Raw genomic sequence first — 24,706 nt, forward strand, 5'->3', positions numbered from 1 at the left:
AGCATTACAAACAGGTCCGTTAAAAGTTTTGTAAGGAAGGTATTTTCAATATCTTCCTATTTGCCATAATGGTGTAGCTCCACCGTTATGTACCATTTAATTTCTTTTATCTGTATCGAGTTCATTGCTCATAGACTGCTTCTCAGAACGCTGTTCCACCAGCTATCCTATAATTACACTTCATTAAAACATATTCAGATGTTGCACAATGTATATCTGTAATTGTATCATACCGTAAAGAGCGCTCTGTAATTGCGTTCGATGTAGGGTGTCAAAATATACCGCTATATGCTGCTCTACGGAACAAAAACCTTTTATGTGAGGATCACATTATATAGTGTGATACTAATATCGGTTGCACCACATTTAATTTTGATTTCTGTAATAGCCCGTTATGTTAGCAGTACTCGTATCCCCCTATAACCCAGACCAACGGTTATTTTATAACGAAGAACTGCATGCAAAAGTAAGTGGCACTGTGTATTTATAATAAAATATCTGCATACCGAATTGACCTAATGCCGAAACTAACATTACACTAATATTTTAACGAGCTACTACGTTATTAGGATGTATATTTTGGCGCACAGCTCTGCTCGGCAGACTGTGAGGTGGTGTCCTGGGTCGCATTTCACTCCTAACCTCACAGTGATTTGGACTGACCGTTAAGACTTTGATGACAGCACACGAGTAGAATGGGACATTTGTGTGAGACTTTGAACCTTCTGAGAGGACCTAGCTGTGAGCGGACAGTAGGCGAGTTTTTGACGTAATTCCGCACTGGCGAGGTTCCATTTATATTCCGTTTACACCTTTGAAGCGCATAACGTAAATGAAGTTTCCAATGCCTATTGGAACACCAGTGTGCGCTAAAGCGAAACAGTTGTATACTAGCAAGAAAAGTAAGACGACTGAACGGTAAGGTTTTGAAAAGACCATGTCCTAAGGCAGCGATAATCGGTCCAGAACCTATAGACTCCAAACAGTGCTCAAACAGGCTTTTATTGTCATCGACCGCTTTGCCAGCATTCTCTACATAAGGGAAAGTTTCGAAACTTCCAAGAATAGTTTTTGCAGAAAAGCTCTTTGATCTACATCAGAAAACAACAGCTGACGAGTCGCGCGTCGACTCACCTTGAACATGCCCTTCAGTTTGCCGGATGTGAACGTAGGGCTTAACTTGATCCTCAGCTGGCGCCACTTCTTTCCTCCCAACGCAAAGAGATGTTTGTTCAGAGGTTCTTCGTCATCGATGAAAAGTCCTCTGTCGTGGAATGTCCCGAAATCCTTGACAAGGATGTGGCGAATTAGCTCAGGGTCACGGACAAGCAGAAGTGGGCGACGGAATCCGTAAAACCCAACATACCTCTCTCCTGAAATAAAAACATAAAAACAGAATAATTAGTGCTACGACATAAACTAACGGCAGAGATCTATCAGACGTAATAATGCACACATGCCACCACAGCTGCCCTACTGATTCACGGTGTTAATTATATCCACAACTGAGGATGGAATCACACGGCAGTCGAATTTTTTTTTAATTTTTTGCATTTATTGTACGTCAAGTTCAGAACTCAAATATACCTCTTCGAAAGCAGTTCACTGCAAATTTAAAAAATTATCGAAAAAATCGACTTTGAAATTTTCCGAACACATTTGCTACAATGAAATAAGGTAGGTATTTTACGACTAGTAGCATGGGCGGTCAGTGGATAAAGTGCTCTCTCGCTGTGTGAGAGACCTGGGTTCCATTCCAGACTGAGCAAGTTTTAAAAACAGTTACATGTTCCTGCAGTGAAGAATACATAAGGTAGACAAGTCTGGTAATTCTTAATTCGAGGCTCGTTTGGGTCATTACTTTTTCTTCCATTTAGCTCGAATACCTTTGTCTTTCAAATAGAGTATTCATCAACTATGTGCTCGTATCTAATAGTCATTTTTATGAAAAATACACATATTCTTGTTTCTAACTGTATATTGGGCACAAAAATCCAGTATTCATTACAAACAAAAATTCTTGGTTACCGATGCCGTGTAAAAGAATTTAACGAAGATTGTGTAACTAAAAAAATAAAAATTATTTTTTCTGTCTTTTACTATTTTACGCTTCACGCAAATACTCGTAAAAGATGTATTTTCACTTAAAAGCTGGATCTGACAGGATTTGAATTCAACCGCCCTACACCCCTCCCCCAAGAGAGCGAGCACTCTACCACAGAGCCACATTGTTTGTCGATAAATATTAGACGTGATAGGAAAACTTAAAAAACGATTTTCTCGAGAATTTTTAAGAGTTGCATCGAACTTTTTGGGAGAGGTGTATTTGAGATCTGAACTTCACAATACCAGACATCTAAAAAACTACAAAAGTCCACTTGCCGTTTGCTCCCCTTGTGAGACAAATACAAAATCGTGTGTGGCGCGACGCGCCTCTGACATTTCAAAACCCACTCGCTCTCTGTAACGCGAATCCCAGCAAACGTGACCATTCTGTGCTTGCTGCGGTTTAGGAGAATCTGGTATGGTGTTGATGTTCGCTAGCCATCTAATGGCGGCGCATATAATGGGGAAACTGGATAATCGCTGATACTGGAAGAGCGCTAAAAACCTGAATAAAAATGTAAGAAAACTGAAGGTGTGCTACATGGCGGTGGAGTGTGCGACCGCTGAGGGCCAACTATCGTTAGTGGACTACCTCTATCCAGCAGCCACAAGTCAGTTGCAACAGGCTTGTTCAGGAATGTTGGTTTTTGCCTGAGTAGTATATCCCCAGGCAATCATGGAGCTAAATGACTGCTACTACTTCCTCTAAAAACGCTCAGGGGAAAGGAGGCCTCTTGAACAACGCAACAAAACTGTTCAGCTGGGCAGTTTGTAGAGAGAAAAATTACCTAGGAATGAGAAAAAGAGTGGTAGCGTAGAAGTGGGCAACTTAAGGACATTTTTACAATATCTACTGTGACATTTAAATTCCACATATATGGAACTTTATAGCTTCAGTTTTGATAGGAATGTAGTTTTTATGTGCAGTTAGGTACTAGGAGTTTGGAATACACATTAATTATCACAAAGTTACCCGCCAGCTCAGGACAACAATGCTACATTAAGTCTAAGACACAGAAAGTAGGTGTAAGTTCACAATGATGGGCTGATCTAGTACTTTTTTCAGACGCCGAGTTATAAATATTTTACAAATTTGTTCAGTTTTATGAGTTTTGTTTTATTCATACATAGGAAATGATTTGTCACAAAGTTTAACAATTTGGCGAGATTTGTTTTTCTAGTTTTTGTGAAATCCAACTACCTGCTGGTCTAACCTCACTGGAGCGAAATAAGACTGAAAAAACGAAACTGCATTACATAAGCTAATTAAACAAAACTTTTACACAATTATTTACATATGCGTTCAGTGAAACCGTATGAGAAAAACACAGGTCACAAGGCAACCCAATATCCTCCAAGCACAGTAATTAGTTCAAGCTGTTAGACACTTACTTTCAAGTTCCGTGGTATGAGAAAAAACAAAGGCAGTACACATTCAGTGCAATATTCTTGTAATAGTCTAAAGTGTCTCTCACTTCTCTGACTGCTGACTGTTTAGTCGCCACTGCTGCTTCCATATTGGTTAGCACAGTGTCATGAAAGTTCATGGCGTTTCTAACCACTTAACATGTTCTGCAGTAGCTCCGACGGAAATTAACCAACATGATTAGAATCAATATCCTCTCCTGGCACCATGTATTTTAACTCCGACAGCAGGAGTATACCATATGTCACAGATACTTAATGATTTTGTATCACCACCCCCACGTGGCCACCACAACAGAATGTAGACAGAAAAGATGCCACTTCTCTTCCGTCAAATTCCACTTACCAGGTGTAACTTCCAACCTGAGCGAATGTAATTATTCTAAATATCAGGCAGCTAGCTTATCTCCTTACGCCTGATTGACATGATCCAAGCGACACACAGATACATCCACACCCACACATACAAAACACAGAATACAATTGTTGATAGAATCTTTGCTTTAAGTCGACCGGATTGGCCAAGCGGTTCCAGGCACTCCAGTACGGAACCGCGCTGCTGCTACGGTCGCAGATTCGAATCCTGCCTCGGGCATGGATGTGTGTGCTGTCCTTAGGTTAGTTAGGTTTAAGTAGTTGTAAGTCTAGGGCACTGATGACCTCAGATGTTAAGTCCCATAGTGGTCAGAGCCATTTGAACCATTTGATCCAAAGAAACTGATATAGGCATAAAAATACAAAGATATGCAACGCCTATATAAGACAACAAGTGTCTGGCGCAGTTGTTAGATCGATTACTACCGCCACAATGGCAGTTTATCAAAATTTAAGTGAGTATGAACGTGGTGCTACAGTCGGCGCTTGAGCGATGGGACACCGTATCTCCGGGGTAGCGATGAAGTGGGAATATTCCCGTATGACCATTTCACGAATGTATCGTGAATATCAGGAATCCGGTAAAACGTCTGCTCTTCGACATCGCTGCGACTGGAAAAAGATCATGCAAGAATGGGACCAACGACAACTGAAGAGAATCGTTCAACGTGACAGATCGGTCTGACGGAGGAGATAGAGAAGATCCAAAGAAGAGCGGCGCGTTTCGTTACAGGGTTATTTGGTAACCGTGATAGCGTTACGGAGATGTTTAATAAACTCAAGTGGCAGACTCTGCAAGAGAGGCGCTCTGCATCGCGGTGTAGCTTGCTCGCCAGGTTTCGAGAGGGTGCGTTTCTGGATGAGGTATCGAATATATTGCTTCCCCCTACTTATACCTCCCGAGGAGATCACGAATGTAAAATTAGAGAGATTAGAGCGCGCACGGAGGCTTTCAGACAGTCGTTCTTCCCGCGAACCATACGCGACTGGAACAGGAAAGGGAGGTAATGACAGTGGCACGTAAAGTGCCCTCCGCCACACACCGTTGGGTGGCTTGCGGAGTATCAATATAGATGTAGATGTAGATGTAGAACTGCAACCCTTCTGCAAACTGCTGCAGATTTGAATGCTGGTCCATCAAGAACTGTCAGCGGGCGAAACATTCAACGAAACATCATCGATCTGCGCTTTTGGAGCCGAAGGCCCACTCGTGTAACCTTGATGACTGAACGACACAAAGCTTTACGTCTCGCCTGGGACAGTCAACACCGACTTTGGACTGTTGATGACTGGTAGCATGTTGCCTGGTCGGACGAGTCTCGTTTCAAGTTGTATCGAGCGGATGGACGTGTACGGGTATGGAGAGAATCTCATGAATCCAAGGATCCTGCATGTCAGCAGGGGACCGTTCAAGCTGGTGGAGGCTCTGTAATGGTGTGCAGTTGAAGGGATGTGAGACCCCTGAAACGTCGCTGCCCAGGTGACAACTACGTAAGCATCTTGTATGATCACCTGCATGCATTCATGTCCATTACGCATTCCGACGAACTTGAGCAATTCCAGCAGGACAATGCGACACCCCACACGTCCAGAACTGCTACAGAGTGGCTCCAGGAACACTTTTCTGAGTTTAAACACTTCCACTGGCCACCAGACTACCCAGATATGAGCATTAGTGAGCATATCTGGAATACCCCGCATCGTGCTGTTTCACCCCCTCGTACTCTTACGGATTTATGGACAGCTCGAGGGGGCCTTATACGATATTAGGCAGGTGTACCAGTCTCTTTGGCTCTTCAGTGTAAGTAACATAGTTAATAGCAAGGTGCAAAAGTATTTCTGTGGGAGAATTTCTCAAACTCGTTTTCCGGTACAGAGAATAAGTAAACAGAATAAACTCACTGACGTGCGTTCGCAGATCAGTACACCAAAAGTTCAGATCGATCGCAATAGCGAAATGCCACTAACTTGTGAAGGTCTGATTCCTAACTGGAGTTAGATTAATGGTAATACTGGTTAGCACTTAGATGCCGTGGAAATAAATGTCACCTGTACATGCAATCTCTACATCTACATCTACATCTACATCTACATGGTTACTCTGCAATTCACACTTAAGTGCCTAGAAGAGGGTTCATCGAACCATTTTCATACTACCTCTCTACCATTCCACTCTCGAATGGCGCGTAGGAAAAAGGAACACCTAAATCTTCCCGTTCGGGCTCTGATTTCTCTTATTTTATCATGATGATCATTTCTCCCTACCTAGGTCGGTGTCAACAAAATATTTTCGCATTCATAACAGAAAGTTGGTGATCGAAATTTCGTAAACAGATCTCGCCGTAAAGAAAACCGCCTTTGTTTCAGTGACTGCCACCCCAAATCTTGTATCATATCGGTGACACTCTCACCCCTATTGCGCGATAACACGAAACGAGCTACCCTCAACTTAAAGTGACTTTCAACCACACGAAAATCGTCTGTTACGCTTCAGCAGATCTAGTTTCCATTTTGTTTACCTGAGTAAATTACTATAGTCTTTACTCTCATTTGTAGCTCTCACAAACCGTATTTAAATAAATAAGTCACGTAACGTCAAGGTGTGACAAAAGAAAGGAAGAAGATGTTACTCCATATACAAACCCTCAGGCAACATATAGTCACTCTGGTTGTATTATCTGACTTCTAGTTCTCACTGGAAGGAAAAATTAAGTGCTACTGTTACAACTGACTTACGGATTAACACTCACTTACTTTTTTAAATAATTAATATCAATGTCTATGCAATTCGTCTCTGTTTATCTGCTATTAGGAAATGATTCTGTTGTTATGTGATATCAACAACGACGGAGTCGGGCTTGAAGTCACAGCCGCTGCCGTGAAGGATGTACTTTGGATCCGACTCTCTGCTGTTCTCGAAAAATGTCTGTGCAGTTGAAGGATAATGGTGCGATTGTGTAAGCTGGAACTACAAGGAGCGTTTTGTATAAAGTAGGCCTGCCAGAACGCCGATCCCGATCTGCGCCCCAGATCACCCCAGGAAGGGAGTTGAAGTGGTTAAACTGGGGGACATCCTTGCAGAAGTTTTGAATTTTCAATGACTGACAACGGGTATTTACTAATAATTTATGCATTAGTACACATTTCATTAAATAAACTCATTTCCAAATGGTGATCTCGAACTTTTGTGGATATGGTCCAAACGACTATCAAAACTTGTCTAAGAACAGCCAGTATGTGAGGAGTAGGGAATCGAAGTACCTGTATTATGACTATGCACGCCAAACTGTGAAACATCTTACATCAGTTACGGTCGGGGAGAGTTTTCATGGAAGGGTACAGGGAACCTGTACACTGTTGAAGGTTCTATGAATCAAGGACAGTACCTCAACATGTTAAAAAAGAGACGTCTGTCTCCTGATAAGGAATTAACCTGTACACTGTTGAAGGTTCTATGAATCAAGGACAGTACCTCAACATGTTAAAAAAGAGACGTCTGTCTCCTGATAAGGAATTAACCTGTACACTGTTGAAGGTTCTATGAATCAAGGACAGTACCTCAACATGTTAAAAAAGAGACGTCTGTCTCCTGATAAGGAATTAACCTGTACACTGTTGAAGGTTCTATGAATCAAGGACAGTACCTCAACGTGTTAAAAAAGAGACGTCTGTCTCCTGATAAGGAATTAATCTGTACACTGTTGAAGGTTCTATGAATCAAGGACAGTACCTCAACGTGTTAAAAAAGAGACGTCTGTCTCCTGATAAGGAATTAACCTGTACACTGTTGAAGGTTCTATGAATCAAGGACAGTACCTCAATGTGTTAAAAAAGAGACGTCTGTCTCCTGATAAGGAATTAACCTGGACACTGTTGAAGGTTCTATGAATCAAGGACAGTACCTCAACATGTTAAAAAAGAGACGTCTGTCTCCTGATAAGGAATTAACCTGTACACTGTTGAAGGTTCTATGAATCAAGGACAGTACCTCAACGTGTTAAAAAAGAGACGTCTGTCTCCTGATAAGGAATTGTTTAATGGTGAAGATTATGTTTTTATGCATGATGGTGCGCCATACATTAGGCTAAGTATGTGGGAAGATTTTTGGATGGAAATGTTGTTACTGTCCTCCCGTGTCCTGAGAATAGCCCAGACATAAACCCAATCGGAAATCTGTCGACAGTAGTTAAGAAGAAAATAAGAATACGGAAGGTCACAGTAAAGGACGGTTTGATTGAATTCCCGAGACAAAACGTAGTTACATGAGCTACATATTCGAAACAGCTGTAAAATCTATTAGAAAGTATGACTAAAAGAGCAGGGATATTAATAAAAGCTAAACGGATGCATACAAGCTGTTAAAACAATTGTAAACTGCTATACATTTACCTTAATTTTCAGTAAAAATTTGGCTTTCATCTACATCTACATCTACATCTACATTTATACTTCGCAAGCCACCCAACGGTGTGTGGCGGAGGGCACTTTAAGTGCCACTGTCATTACCTCCCTTTCCTGTTCCGGTCGCGTATGGTTCACGGGAAGAACGACTGCCGGAAAGCCTCCGTGCGCGCTCGAATCTCTCTAATTTTTCATTCGTGATCTCCTCGGGAGGTATAAGTAGGGGGAAATAATATATTAGATGCCTCATCAAGAAACACACCCTCTCGAAACCTGTACAGCAAGCTACACCACGATGCAGAGCGCCTCTCTTGCAGAGTCCGCCACTTGAGTTTGCTAAACATCTCTGTAACGTTATAACGCTTACCAAATAACCCTGTGACGAAACGTGCCGCTCTTCTTTGGATCTTCTCTACTTCCTCTGTCAACCCGAACTGGTACGGATCCCACACTGATGAGCAATACTGAAGTATAGGTCGAACGAGTGTTTTGTAAGCGACCTCCTTTGTTGATGGACTACATTTTCTATGACTCTCCCAATGAATCTCAACCTGGCACCCGCCTTAACAACAATTAATTTTATATGCTCATTCCACTTCAAATCGTTCCGTACGCATACTCCCAGATATTTTACAGAAGTAACTGCTACCAGTGTTTGTTCCGCTATCATATAATCATACAATAAAGCATCTTTCCTTCTATGTATTCGCAATACATTACATTTGTCTATGTTAAGGGTCAGTTGCCACTCCCTGCACCAAGTGCCTATCCGCTGCAGACCTTCCTGCATTTCGCTGCAATTTTCTAACGCTGCCACTACCTCGTTTCAAACTGGTTTCTGCCCCATCTTAGTGATACACTATGTGATCAAAAGTATCCGGACACCCCCAAAAACATACGTTTTTCATATCTGGGTGCATTGTGCTGCCATTTACTGCTAGGTACTCCACATCAGCGACTTTAATAGTTATTAGACATAGTGAGAGAGCAGAATGGGACGCTCCGCGGAACTCACGGACTTCGAAAGTGCACAGGTGATTGGGTGTCACTTGTGTCATACGTTTGTACGCGAGATTTCCACACTCCTGAACATCCACAGGTCCACTGTTTCCGATTTGATAGTGAAGTGGAAACGTGAAGGGACACGTACAGCACAAAAGCGTACAGGCCGACCTCATCTGTTGACCGACAGAGACCGCCGACAGTTGAAGAGGGTCGTAATGTCTAATAGGCAGACATATATCCAGACCATCACACAGGAGTTCCAAACTGCATCAGGATCCACCGTAAGTACTACGACAGGTAGGCGGGCGGTGAGAAAACTTGGATTTCACGGTCGAGCGGCTGCTCATGAGCCACACATCACGCCGGTAAATGACTAACGACGCCTCGCTTGGTGTAAGGAGCGTAAGCATTGATCGATTGAACAGTGGGAAAACGTTGTGTGGATTGAAGAATCACGGTACACAATGTGGCGATCCGATGGCACGGTGTGGTTTTAGCGAATGTCCGGTGAACGTCATCTTTCAACGTGTGTAGTCCCAAAAGTAAAATTCGGAGGCGGTGGTATTATTGGGTGCTCGTGTTTTTCATGGAGGGAGATTGCACCCTTATTGTTTTGCTTGGCAATATCAAAGTACAGGCCTACACTGATGTTTTAAGCACCTTCTTGCTTCCAGCTGTTCAAGAGCGATTTTGGAATGGCGATTGAATCTTTCAACACATTCGAGGAATTGTTATAATGCACTGCCTGTAGCGGAGTGGTTACACGACAATATCATCCCTGTAATCGACTGGCCTACTCAGAGTCCTGACCTGAGTCGTATAGAACACCTTTGCGCTGTTTTGGAACGCCGACTTCGTGGCAGGCCTCACCGAGCGACATCTATACCTCTCCTCAGTGCAGCATTCCGTGAAGAATGGGCTGTCATTCCCCAAGAAACCGTCCAGCACCTGGATGGACGTATGCCTGCGAGAGTGGAAGCAGTCATCAACACAATATTGTTTCCAGCATTACCGATGGAGAGCGCCACGAACTTGTAAGTCATTTTCATACTTTTGATCATGCAGAGTATCTCTTCCACAAGCAGTATCAGACAACGGTCTAAAGCCAGAAAAGATAAATACAGAAACACAGCGCTACAAGTTTACACCGGGAAGAAACGAATTTACTGTGTTCTATTAGACTACGCCAAGTGCAGTCTCCTTCGTGAACGATAACTTCCGCTAGCTTGTGGCCCTGCGGCCAGCTATCCAGCCGATTGTTACCGATAATGAGTGTGGCCACTAAACAGCCGCTCTCGCCTATAAGACGTGCAAACGACTATTCCGGTCCTCAGGCCCACGCAATGGGGACTTGCCAACTTTTCTTTGCCACTAACTGCCGACTATCGAAATACACTCCATAACAGCACCTTCTGCAGACAGCGTTCGAAACAGCTCCCTAAAATTACACAGTGAGGCAAAAAAAAAAAAAGTTACACGACGACGGAATTATCCCAACGGCACGTAAAACGGTAGATTTAATGTACATGTACAGACAAACAAATGTTTGCAATTTCGGAAATACTGGATGATTTATTGAAGAGAAAGAGCTTCGCAAATTGAGCAATCCAATAATAACGCGTTGGTCCACTTCTGGCCCTAATACAAGCAGTTATTCTGCTTGGCATTGGTTGACAGAGTTGTTGAATGTCCTCATCACATATATAATGCCAAATTCTGTCCAACTAGCACGTTAGAGCGTCAAACTCTCAAGTTCGTTGGAAGGTCCTGCACATAATGCTCGAAACGCTCTCAATTGGGGACAGATCGAGCTACTTTGCTGGCCAATTTAGAGTTTGGCAGCCACAAATAAAAGTAGTAGAAACTCTCGCCGCGTGTGGGCATGCATTATCTAGCTGAAATGTAGGTCCAGGAGGGCTTGCCATGAAGGGCAAGTAAACGAGGCGTCAAGTATAGACGACATATTGCGGAGCTCTAAGCGGGCCGTGGATGAAAACCAAAGGGGTCCTGCTATGAATAGAAATGGTACCCCAGGCCATCACTCCGGGCTGTTGGGATGAATGGCAGACGACAGCCAGGTTGGTATTCTATCACTCCGGGCTGTCGGGATGAATGGCGGTCGACAGTCAGGTTGGTATTCTGTCACTCCGGGCTGTCGGGATGAATGGCAGGCGATAGTCAGGTTGGTATTGTATCACTCCGAGCTGTCGGGATGAATGGCAGGTGACAGTCAGGTTGGTATTCTATCACTCCGGGCTGTCGGGATGAATGGCGGGCGACAGTCAGGTTGGTATTCTGTCACTCCGGGCTGTCGGGATGAATGGCAGGCGATAGTCAGGTTGGTATTGTATCACTCCGAGCTGTCGGGATGAATGGCCCGCGACAATCAGGTTGGTATTCTATCACTCCGCACTGTCGGGATGAGGGGTGAGCGACAGCCAGGTTGGTATTCTATCACTCCGGGCTGTCAGGATGAATGGCGGGTGACAGTCAGGTTGGTATTCTGTCACTCCGGGCTGTCAGGATGAATGGCAGGCGACAGTCAGGTTGGTATTCTATCACTCTGGGCTGTCGGGATGAATGGCGGGCGACAGGTTGGTATCCCCAGACATGTCTTTGGCCTGGAATCTCATTGACGGCAGTACAAGTCTCTTCATTGATAAATCCCACATTGAACTGATGCCCAGTCACCAGTAAAGAGGTCTGGAGACGCCCAGACAGCCCCAGACCAGTCGTTCGTCTTACAGTTAAGCAAACTGGAGTGATGGTCTGGGGTGCCATCTCATTTCATAGCAGGTGTTGGCTGTCATCTGCAACCAGCATAGAGCACAGCGTTACGTCGACGATATTCCATGCCTCGTCTGGTTGTCCTTAATGGTGAGCCATCCTGGGCACACGTTTAAGCAAGATAATACTCGCTGACACGCCGAGAGAGTCTCTACTGCTTGTATTCGTGCTTATCAAACCCTACCTTGAATAATAAGGTCGTCGGATCTATACTACGCTGAGAACGTTTTTAGGGTTATGGGCAGGGCTATCCAACCACCTCGGGACATTGACGACCTAACGCGCCAGCTGGGCAGCATTTGGTACGATATCCCTCAGAAGGGCGTCCAACAAATTTACCAATCAATGCCGAGCTGAATATCTACTTGCATAAGAACCAGAGGTGGACCAATGGATTAGTCAGTTGCTGAGTTTCTGAAGCTCTTTCTCTCGGATAAATAATCCAGTTTTCTGAAAATGTAATCATTTGTTTGTATATGTACGTAACATCCCTTATTGACCTTATAATTATATTTTCCCAGGGACATTTAAGTATCACTTTTATCTACGACAGTGATGGAAGCTGAAGAAATGAATTAAAATTAATGTTACAACCAGGACGCGAACATGAGGCTGCCGTCTTACGAAACATAAATTCTGACCATTACACCATTACAGCACTACAGTCAACACCCCTGTACGAACTACTCAACTCCAGTGCCCTTCACAACACAAACTTCAATTCATATCAGTGTAGGGGGACGATAAGCTGGAGATATGAATTGTAGTTTGTGTTGGGGAGGGCATACGACTTGGGTAGTTTGTACAGCAATGTTGACTGTAGTGCTGCGGTGGTGTAATGCTCAGCATTTCTGCCTAGTAAGCAAGAAGACCTGGGTTTGCGCCCCGAGCGTGGTTTCTTCAGGTTCCATCATTATCGTAGATTTCAGTCCCATTGAGGTAATTCCTTCTTGATGTGCTGTTTTTTGTGTTAGAGAGTATTGACATTTAGTCCTTACAGCCAAAACAGAATTATGCTTTATCATTGCATGTTTCCTGCTGATGCTAAGGCCGGCATTACACTACCAAATTTCTTTGTCAAACATTTGATGAAAGATGTAATCAAATATTCGTCAAATATATTTGAGAAAGATCTTTGACATGGCGCTAAAAAGGGGTATTACACTGTCATCATATTTTTCGTCAAAGTTCAAGACGGTTGACAACAACAACTTGTTGTCAACAGCAATTGCATGTACCACAATTGTACTGTGTGCACATGCGGAAGAGCAGCGGGAAAAGAAAGGAAACGCACTTGGGTGAAGCCCTGGGTTTTACGACAACATGCTACGGTCGAAGGTTCGAATCCTGCCTCGGGCATGGATGTGTGTGATGTCCTTAGGTTAGTTAGGTTTAAGTAGTTCTAAGTTCTAGGGGAATGATGACCACAGATGTTAAGTCCCATAGTGCTCAGAGCCATTTGAACCATTTTTTTTTCATGACGACACGATAAAAGCGTTCAACAAAACTTGTTACGTGAGCTTATAGTGGAGGACGTCAAGTTGTATATTTAAAATACTTAAGAATGGATGAGCATACATTTCAGTATGTGCTCAGTGAAGTGTATCCTCATATCACAAAGCACAATACTCACTTAAGAACTGTTGCTGGGCAGGATGGCCGTTCGGTTCTAGGCGCTGCAGTCTGGAACCGCGAGACCGCTACGGCCACAGGTTCGAATCCTGCCTCGGGCATGGATGTCTGTGATGTCCTTAGGTTAGTTAGGTTTAAGTAGTTCTAAGTTATAGGGGACTGATGACCTCAGCAGTTAAATCCCATAGTGCTCAGAGCCATTTTTTAACTGCTATATCTGCAGAAGACAGGCCCACTGTAACACTCTGATTTCTTGCTACAGGAGAGGGTTAGGTTAGGTTAGGTTAGGTTTCCAATCTTCCTAATCTGTTTTTGTATTCAGTGTGCCTCACGTTGTAAAGCGCCTCATCAGCTTTATACATCTCTATTAATTTTGTAGTTGTCGGTATAACCAATTGTATTTACCGGCAATGTTTATAAAAACACTACAGACGACAGAACGCTGCAGCGATGCTAGCGCTCCACGTGGTAACATGTCACATTGCAGTGAACAGAAGGCAAGCGACCTCTTTGATCAAATATACAGCGTCGCCCTAGATCTGATCAAATATTTGACGACATTTGACGAAGTTCCATATTACACCATCAAATTTCTTTGACAAAGATATTTGACAAAGATATTGGATAAAGAAATATGGTAGTGTAATAACGGTCTAACTGCAGCTCCCGTAGGGTGCTACGGACACCTCCCATCCTGGGAAAGTCACTCGCTCTTGAGCTGGATCCAGAGCCCTCCCCGCAACCCACTGAGGAGTATCAGGTACAGACTTGCCCATTGCTTTCAGGCTGCAGAGGGCCTCATTGTCCTAGACACCAGAATGCTGGCCGCTACAGCCACGGGACGAAGTCACAGGCGCGGCGAGAAAATGGTGTGTTACAAACGCACAGAACATTTTTACATCATTACAGCTTGCAGGACAGATTCACTTAATTAATAGTGTATATTTCCTAATCATTGACGACAGTTTAAAATTTCTTACTTGGCAGTTGGTTGTGTATCTTCAGCAGTGTCACACCGACAGTTTCCTGGCCTAGAAAGGTTCTCCGGAAGTTTCCAAACGGGGCGGTAGGTTTGGCGTACGGCACCCCCTTGCTCTTCCAGTAACTATAGGCACTGGAGAACCACAAGTAGAGGGCGAGCACGGCCGCCGATAAGACGACGACCAACTCGGCGATCCACGAGTCCAAGAGCAGCGCCATCAGCAGTCTGGAAAAAGGAAATAGGGAAACGGCGTCAGCATCCGGCGGAATGCCAGGAAAAGCTCAAATGGACGTGGAAACCTGTTACCAGTAAAAGAGATTTAATCTTAGTTTCAACCCCGTCTATAGATTGTCTTAACTATGCTTCACACCTAATGACATGCTCATAACAAAGCTGAATCACCCGAATCTACGGATATACTCTCGCAAGCAGGAAAATAAACAAAAATCAACTCTCCGGGTGTTCTAAGCTGAACCGCCTCCTGCGAAGCTGCTTCATTCACGAGGCTCGCATGAAAACGACTACTTATTCCAATGGTTACACTGGACTTTCCTACGAAAAATGGCGTCATCCTTCATGAACAGAATTCTGCTTATAAGCCAGTCGTTTGCATTGGTCACCAAATGACTTTTATTTACCTTACCCGCCATATTTCGATATTTAAAGGTTATTTTGTGGCTGCTGAATCCAAATATGACATGTCTTATCTAATTTGGTCTAATTTTGAGGTGTGGTATATCATTCGTTAGGTATTGTGTCTAGGTGCGGATTTATGGCAGCAATATGTTTTCTGTCTATATACTTGTAAGCACTGACATTTTTGTCATTTAAAGTGCATGTCATTCTCTACTACACTGTTGATTACAAAACACAGACACACACACACACACACACACACACACACACACATATATATATATATATATATATATATATATATATATATATAAACTCGTATTTTTTACTATGTACAGATGTGCAGAAAAAAAATGAGTTCGTCCCGCTGAGCCTACGTAAGCCACTCAAATCGCTTCTGTTAGATCTCCTGGCGCCCTTCGTAAGCAAATTTCTGTTCCGACAATTTCCGGTATTAAATTTCGAATGTTCGAATGTGTGTGAAATCTTATGGGACTTAACTGCTGAGGTCATCAGTTCCTAAGCTTACACACTACTTAACCTAAATTATCCTAAGGACAAACACACACTCCCATGCCCGAGGGAGGACTCGAACCTCCGCCGGTACCAGCCGATATTAAATTTCAGCAAAAAAACTATTTTTTGTGCGCTCAGAGCTGTACTCATTTTCTCCCTGAAGAAATATTAGACCTTTATTGCTGGGAATTGGAGAAGAGTCACCTTAATCACAACAAAACTTTGCTGCAAGCAGTGAGTTCGCTCTTTATGAACGTTGTTGTTTGTACCGACAGCATCTTCCTGAGCAATGTTTTTTGACGCTGTCCTGCATAACTTGAGAGCTTGTGAGTGTAGGTGGAGTCACGTGATTTGTATGTGACACATTGTTCTTAACGCAGCTAAGCAAAATAGTAGCATGATAATGGCTTCTTAAGGGTCTGTCAAGCTTTAACTAAAAGGGACTAAACCTTTCAGTGACGGGGAAGTAGTTAAAGAAGCAATGATTAGTATCGCTCACTCTTTGTTCGATGTTCACGAAGATAAATCTGCGCTTATGTCTTCTGCAAAAAGGACTTCAGTTGTCTTAGCAAAATGCTGATAGACGTGTCTAACATGTCTACAAAAATTTACAATCTTGATTATATCAGTTCCTGCAATCCTGTGAAGTACCAACATTAGTGGGGAACGCACTTTACAGATTTCGTTTGAGCGCATGCAAAAATGTATATATTTTAAAGAAGAATATCTTGAGAAACAATAACACGATATGTACAATACGTTTTGTTGTTTCATTGTTTTTGTAAATGATTGAAAGACAGCCCTCGCCTTAGTGTATTTTGTAAAAACGAACAGATTGTACACACTGCAACTAGGACTTAAAGCGTTCCCATCCGCAAATTTCTTTTACACTGGATAAGACAGAACTCGCTACGTTCCATACCTACTGGAACTGTGTGGACATCACACGACTTTGTAATTCAAGTGCATCGTATTTCCAGCTGAGCAGCACCTTTAAAAACGACCATTTGTTCTTTTCTAAACCAGACCTCATCTGTCTTTCCGTTCGTCTATTATGTTTCAAAGTATTCGACAGTTACTGTTTTCTCTTTGAACTGTATAAGATCTTCTTTCCAATTCAGCAAAACAACGGCCATTACCTTCCTGTTGCCCAAATTAATTTTTTCCTGCTTTCTAACGGCCGGCCACCGCCTTGTGTGCAGTGCTTTCTTTGGCAGCTCAGGTCACATTCAGCTAAAAGTATAGTTGCTCAAAATTTGTGGTATTCCTTTTAAAACAGTCCACACGACGCTGAGACATTCCTTCTCGCATTTCCTTGTGGTTAGCATTCAACAGAAACATCCCTCATTCGGCACAATTCTTTTGCACATGTAGATTTAGGAGCCGAATGCACCGCGAAATTTGTTCTGTTTCTTCAGTTTCATGTGTTTAATACACCCTTGACTGCCTACTGGCCATTAAAATGTTGCGCATTTCCTCTCCGGTTTTCACCCGAATTTCTATTATTTGTACGTCCTGCATTTGGACCATCTCCAAACTATGAAGGGTCTCACTTAAATTCAGCCACCTGTTTCTTCGCTACGAAAACGGGGCAGCAGATTGCTTATAAACCTTCGTCAATGTTGGTAAACTATTGGCCATTAACAGTTCAAACAAAGATTTGTATTACTCCACTAAATTACGGTTTACCGAAACACACACGAAATGAGTAATTGAAAATACCACATAAATAAAGTTATTCCGTAGATCAATTTTTGCTTGACCTAGATAAAAGAAAGCTGCTTTTGATGTTACCTCCGTTTAAATAATATGGTGGTAACTTTTAATTTTGCTCATGTGTGTCTAAGTATTTACTCACAATTTCAAAACACACTGTGAAAACTGACTGATGAAGCGTGATATGTAAAAGTGAAACATAGTAAGGTAATTAAAAATAGTGAAGTGAAACATAGTAAGGTAATTAAAAATAGTGAAGTGAAACATAGTAAGGTAATTAAAAATAGTGAAATATGTCATTCTGCCTACCCCCATGAACCATGGACCTTGCCGTTGGTGGGGAGGCTTGCGTGCCTCAGCGATACAGATAGCCGTACCGTAGGTGCAACCACAACGGAGGGATATCTGTTGAGAGGCCAGACAAACGTGTGGTTCCTAAAGAGGGGCAGCAGCCTTTTCAGTAGTTGCAGGGGCAACAGTCTGGATGATTGACTGATCTGTCCTTGTAACACTAACCAAAACGGCCTTGCTGTACTGGTACTGCGAACGGCTGAAAGCAAGGGGAAACTAGAGCCGTAATTTTTCCCGAGGGCATGCAGCTTTACTGTATGGTTAAATGATGATGGCGTACTCTTGGGTAAAACATTCCGGAGGTAAAATAGTCTCCCATTCGGATCTCCGGGCGGGGACTACTCAAGAGGATGTCGTTATCAGGAGGAAGAAAACTGGCGTTCTACGGATCGGAGCGTTGAATGTCAGATCACTTAATCGGGCAGGTAGGTTAGAAAATTTAAAAAGGGAAATGGATGGGTTAAAGTTAGATATAGTGGGAATTAGTGAAGTTCGGTGGCAGGAGGAACAAGACTTCTGGTCAGGTGACTACAGGGTTATAAACACAAAATCAAATAAGGGTAATGCAGGAGTAGGTTTAATAATGAATAGGAAAATAGGAATGCGGGTAAGCTACTACAAACAGCATAGTGAACGCATTATTGTGGCCAAGATAGATACGAAGCCCACGCCTACCACAGTAGTACAAGTATATATGCCAACTAGCTCTGCAGATGATGAAGAAATTGAAGAAATGTATGATGAAATAAAAGAAATTATTCAGATAGTGAAGGGAGATGAAAATTTAATAGTTATGGGTGACTGGAATTCGTCAGTAGGAAAAGGGAGAGAAGGAAACGTAGTAGGTGAATATGGATTGGGGGTAAGAAACGAAAGAGGAAGCCGCCTGGTAGAATTTTGCACAGAGCACAACCGAATCATAGCTAACACTTGGTTCAAGAATCATAAATGAAGATTGTATACATGGAAGAATCCCGGAGATACTAAAAGGTATCAGATAGATTATATAATGGTAAGACAGAGATTTAGGAACCAGGTTTTAAATTTTAAGACATTTCCAGGGGCAGATGTGAACTCTGACCACAATCTATTGGTTATGAACTGTAGATTAAAACTGAAGAAATTGCAAAAAGGTGGGAATTTAAGGAGATGGGACCTGGATAAACTGAAAGAACCAGAGGTTGTACAAAGTTTCAGGGAGACCATAAGGGAACAATTGACAGGAATGGGGGAAAGAAATACAGTAGAAGAAGAATGGGTAGCTTTGAGAGATGAAGTGGTGAAGGCAGCAGAGGAGCAAGTAGGTAAAAGACGAGGGCTAATAGAAATCCTTGGGTAACAGAAGAGATACTGAATTTAATTGATGAAAGGAGAAAATACAAAAATGCAGTAAGTGAAGCAGGCAAAAAGGAATACAAACGTCTCAAAAATGAGATCGACAGGAAGTGCAAAATGGCTAAGCTGGGATGGCTGGAGGACAAATGTAAGGATGTAGAGGCTTATCTCACTAGGGGTAAGATAGATACAGCCTACAGGAAAATTAAAGAGAGCTTTGGAGGAAAGAGAGCCACTTGTATGAATATCAAGAGCTCAGATGGAAACCCAGTTCTAAGCAAAGAAGGGAAAGCAGAAATGTGGAAGGAGTATATATAGGGTCTATACAAGGGCGATGTTCTTGAGGACAATGTTATGGAAATGGAAGAGGATGTAGATGAAGATGAAATGGGAGATAGGATACTGCGTGAAGAGTTTGACAGAGCACTGAAAGACCTGAGTCGCAAAAAAGCTCCGGGAGTAGACAACATTCCATTAGAACTACTGACAGCCTTGGGAGAGCCAGTCCTGACAAAACTCTACCATCTGGTGAGCAAGATGTATGAGACAGGCGAAATACCCTCAGACTTCAAGAAGAATATAATAATTCCAATCCCTAAGAAAGCAGGTGTTGACAGATGTGAAAATTACCGAACTATCAGTTTAATAAGTCACAGCTGCAAAATACTAACACGAATTCTTTACAGACGAATGGAAAAACTGGTAGAAGCCGCCCTTGGGGAAGATCAGTTTGGATTCCGTAGAAATATTGGAAAACGTGAGGCAATACCGACCCTACGACTTATCTTAGAAGCTAGATTAAGGAAAGACAAACCTACGTTCCTAGCATTTGTAGACTTAGAGAAAGCTTTTGACAATGTTGACTGGAATACTCTCTATTAAATTCTGAAGGTGGCAGGGATAAAATACAGGGAGCGAAAAGCTATTTACAATTTATACAGAAACCAGATGGCAGTTATAAGAGTCGAGGGACAACAAAGGGAAGCAGTGGTTGGGAAGGGAGTGAGACAGGGTTGTAGCCTCTCCCTGATGTTGTTCAATCTGTATATTGAGCAAGCACTAAAGGAAGCAAAAGAAAAATTCGGAATAGGTATTAAAATCCATGGAGAAGAAATGAAAACTTTGAGGTTCGCCGATGACATTGTAATTCTCTTAGAGACAGCAAAGGACTTGGAAGAGCAGTTGAATGGAATGGATAGTGTCTTGAAAGGACGATATAAGATGAACATCAACAAAAGCAAAACAAGGATAATGGAATGTAGTCGAATTAAGTCGGGTGATGCTGAGGGTATTAGATTAGGAAATGAGACGCTTAAAGTAGTCAAGGAGTTTTGCTACTTGGGGAGCAAAATAACTGATGATGGTCGAAGTAGAGAGGATATACAAAGTAGACTGGCAATGGCAAGGAAAGCGTTTCTGAAGAAGAGAAATTTGTTAACATCGAGTATTGATTTAAGTGTCAGAAGTCGTTTCTGAGAGTATTTGTATGGAGTGTAGCCATGTATGGAAGGTAAACATGGACGATAAATAGTTTGGACAAGAAGAGAATAGAAGCTTTCGAAATGTGGTACTATAGAAGAATGCTGAAGATTAGATGGGTAGATCCCATAACTAATGAGGAAGTATTGAATAGGATTGGGGAGAAGAGAAGGTTGTGGCACAACGTGGCCAGAAGAAGGGATCGGTTGGTAGGACACGTTCTGAGGCATCAAGGGATCACCAATTTAGTATTGAAGGGCAGCGTGGAGGGTAAAAATCGTAGAGGGAGACCAAGAGATGAATACACTAAACAGATACAGAAGGATGTAGGTTGCAGGAGGTACTGGGAGATGAAGAAGCTTGCGCAGGATAGAGTAGCATGGAGAGCTGCATCAAACCAGTCTCAGGACAGAGGACCACAACAAGAACAACATGTCATTCTGCAGCCGCGCCGTACTGGCTCCCTCTTGCAGGAAACTTGGCTAAAGTGACGAGGAATGTGTTAAGCGGATAACAACTAGAAGGTGAATGAAACTGTGCCCTGGTGAGAGACACCTTTTATTTTCTCGTGTAATTCTATATCTGAATTGACATGTCACATGGCGCTCTTTCTGTTTGAAAATTAACCTTTAGCTTCGAGATGGTGGCGTACAAAGCCACCACCATGACTGTAAAGTCGCCTCACAGGTTTTCTAAAAAGGTGGTTCTGCACCTAAGCATAACACCGTACATTTAAGATGCCAGTTCGCTATATTTGTAGACCCTTACTTCATAAAGATTATTCCAAGGAGTCCCACATGAGCCGGCCGCTGTGGCCGAACGGTTCTAGGAGCTTAAGTCCGGAACCGCGCTGCTTCTACGGTCGCAGGTTCGAATCCTGGCTCGGGCATGGACGTGTGTGATGATGTCCGTAGGTTAGTTAGGTTTAAGTACTTCTAAGTCTAGGAGACTGATGGCCTCAGAAGTTAAGTCCCATAGTGCCTAGAGGCATCAGTCCCACATGAATTCACACGATAGAGCAATGCTGTTACTACCAGAAAGTTTTCTATTGCAGACAAGGCACCAACTGTTGGAAATTAATATTTCAGGTGGCGTGATGTCTCATTACCTGAGAAGACCAGGTCAAGCACGTGTTTCTCTCTCTGATTACGTTCCATAAGAAACAACTGCCTTACGCCTCGGCGTTGACGATTTTTATTGCAGTGAGAACATAGAATGAAAGTGGAAGCACTGGTGTTAAATACTGACATGCTAGATGTACCGCACAGGGGTTATTACTGAAGAATAGGATACAACCTGTCGGCTTTGACCAATGATGTCAGAAGTTACCAGAGATGATGTGTTGCACAGATTTAACAGACGAATGTTGAGAAACAAAGAAATGCAGGACAGAGATACAAATGGTGGCCATATATCATGTACTCGTACATTCATATTTTGAACATATATTAAGTGCATCGGTTCTTTGAGTCCTAGAATCCTATTCTTCAGTTATCCTATTTAGCTCAGCTGAAGAATGGGATACTAGTGCAAAAAAGAAAGGGGAAAAAGGGACAGAAGTAACGTTAGCATGGAATACCTCAGTAGACATACATGAGTTGTATCCTGAACTTCACCTAATCTGTATAAGTTAACTGCAGCAAGGGATATAAATCAAACGTAGGTCGACATTTTCGCCTTCGCTAGCACGAGTATCCTAGTCTGCAGTTGACCAATGTAGGCCAACTGAAATATGGGATACAAATTGTTTTCGTCTTCTATACTAATAGTATCGACTGAAAATCGTCATTGTAGTACTAACGATAGCGACAAAACCTACAACAGCAATATTATATCCCGTATAATTGCATAGGCTTCCGCGGCCAGAGTCAGTCGACATAAAAGTTTTCTGGGTATGGTACCGCGTCATAATGTAAAAACTACTGCTGCTGGAGAAAAACCAACGTTTCGGCCACGATTGCAGCGGCCTTCTTCTGGGTCCCGTACTTCAGTTGACCTGAGCAGGTCAACTGAAGAATAGGATACTAGTGTTCGTGAAGGCGAAAAGCTCGACATACGTAAAATTTGTATCTCGTACCTCAGTTGGACTATACAGGTCAACTGAAGAATAGGATAATAGTACTAGCGCTAGCGCAGGCGAAAAAAAGCGACATAAATAAGATTTGTATTCGGTTCTTCAGTTGACCTACATAGGATACTACCTTCATCGTTCAGCTGAGGTAAAGGGTGCCAATGTTACGTACGTCGCTTTGCGTCTTTGCTAGGTCAACTGAAGTACGGGATACTAATTTTTCGTAGTCGGTCTTTTAGCTTTCGGTACTACTAGTATCGATTGCAGAATATCGTAGTAACATTAGTGCTAGCGAAGGCGAAAAAAGCGACACCTGTAAAATTTGTATTCTGTACTGCAGTTGATGGATCTTGCTTCAAGTCTTCCATATCCATAGGAACAGATAAATCTATACCTACAAACGAATATCAAAAAGTAAAAATTGTTCAGAATGAAAAAAGATTCTTCCAAAATATCTCAAACTGACTAAGAACGAAAATAAGTATCGAATAAATTGGAACGAACAAATGATTTTAATTAATGCAAGCGACAAAAATCGTACACAGTGTCTAGCCCTGTCTTTTAAGAACACATTCATTTATCTCAGTTTACAATGATGACGCCTTGCCACAGAAGATAATCCATTTATTACCTACGGCTCGAAAATAAAGACATTAATACTATACGCGCAAACTAAGTTGACAGTGGGTGTGATGGCTGGTGGGTGCGACCGTAAAGGTATTTCCCATTTACAGTTGCTCCCATCAGACAGCGCGCCGAGTGTCAGTTTAGTTTGCGATTAAAATGGTTCAAATAGCTCTGAGCACTATGGGACTTAACATCTGAGGTCATCAGTCCCCTAGAACTTAGAACTACTTAAACCTAACTAACCTAAGGACATCACACACATCCATGCCCGAGGCAGGATTCGAACCTGCGACCGTAGCGATCGCGCGGTTCCAGACTGGAGGGCCTAGAACCGCTCGGCCACTCCGGCCGGCTGTTTGGGATTATAATCTCTATGAGTAAATTATGAAGTCATTGGTCAAAGCCATTCTTCAGTTGACCTACAAAGAGTGCTGATAGCCAGACGCACACCGACCTGTAACGAGCAAGCAGCGCCTGGCAGCTGTAGGGCCGGCGATGACGGCTGCAGGGTCCGGGATATGAACCGCGCCGCAGCTGTCGAGAGGGGACTGTGTTGCCTTCTCACGGCAGCCGCATTTAAATCTGCGAGGGCGCGTCGTTCGTCGTGACGTGTCAGACGCTCTCTGCGATAAAAGCGCCGCATCACTTCAAGGCCAGACAGAGTCCGTGGGCCAGTCACCCACACAGCAAATCACTACGGGACACACATTGCCTTACTACACTCCGCAAGTATCTGAAATATCGGTATTAGGCTGATTTTCTTCTATTTGCACATAGGACAATTTGTTGGCTTTTGTAGTAAATATGGCGAACAGCGCCAACTCTTCCCCACTATAAGCTCAGTAGCAAACCCGACTATGCGATGGCAGGCAGCGTTGTGGTGCCGTCACGGTTGCGCGGATACGTACTAACAGTTCAGCGTGTTGAGCTTCTTTTAAGTTTAAAACTGGTGTCGGAGTCTCTAATGATGTCTCCAGCATAACGAGACGAAATATAAGGCACACAAACATGCCTCGTTTTGTTGACTTTTTTGATTTGAAGCGGTTCGCCACAAATTCGTCTCCTGCGCCAACCTCTTGATCTCAGAGTACATTTGCACACAATGTTCTGAATTATTTCCTGGATTTATTGAATCACTGTCTTTTTTTTACATTTTTCCTTCCCCTACAACTCCCTCAAGTATAATGGAAATTATTTCCCGATATCTAAACACACTTCCTGTAATCCTGTCGCTTCTTCTTGTCAATGTTCTCCACATGTTC

The 24,706-nt window shown here is 42.9% G+C and overlaps 1 protein-coding gene across 1 annotated transcript in view; it reads right to left on the reverse strand.

Annotated features, from left to right (window-relative positions):
• Positions 1-23,987, reverse strand: part of LOC126484456 (cytochrome P450 6k1-like) — a 65,225-nt gene extending 41,238 nt beyond the window's left edge. The window contains exons 1-3 of the mRNA XM_050107977.1: positions 23,899-23,987; positions 14,712-14,938; positions 1,135-1,373 (exon numbers count right to left, since the gene is read on the reverse strand). Coding sequence (XP_049963934.1) covers positions 1,135-1,373; positions 14,712-14,931 — 459 coding nt within the window. The 5' untranslated portion in view covers positions 14,932-14,938; positions 23,899-23,987. The remainder of the gene's footprint in view (positions 1-1,134; positions 1,374-14,711; positions 14,939-23,898) is intronic.
• Positions 23,988-24,706: the final 719 nt, after the last annotated feature.

This window comes from Schistocerca serialis, chromosome 6, assembly GCF_023864345.2.
Source record: "Schistocerca serialis cubense isolate TAMUIC-IGC-003099 chromosome 6, iqSchSeri2.2, whole genome shotgun sequence".
NCBI lineage: Eukaryota > Metazoa > Arthropoda > Insecta > Orthoptera > Acrididae > Schistocerca > Schistocerca serialis.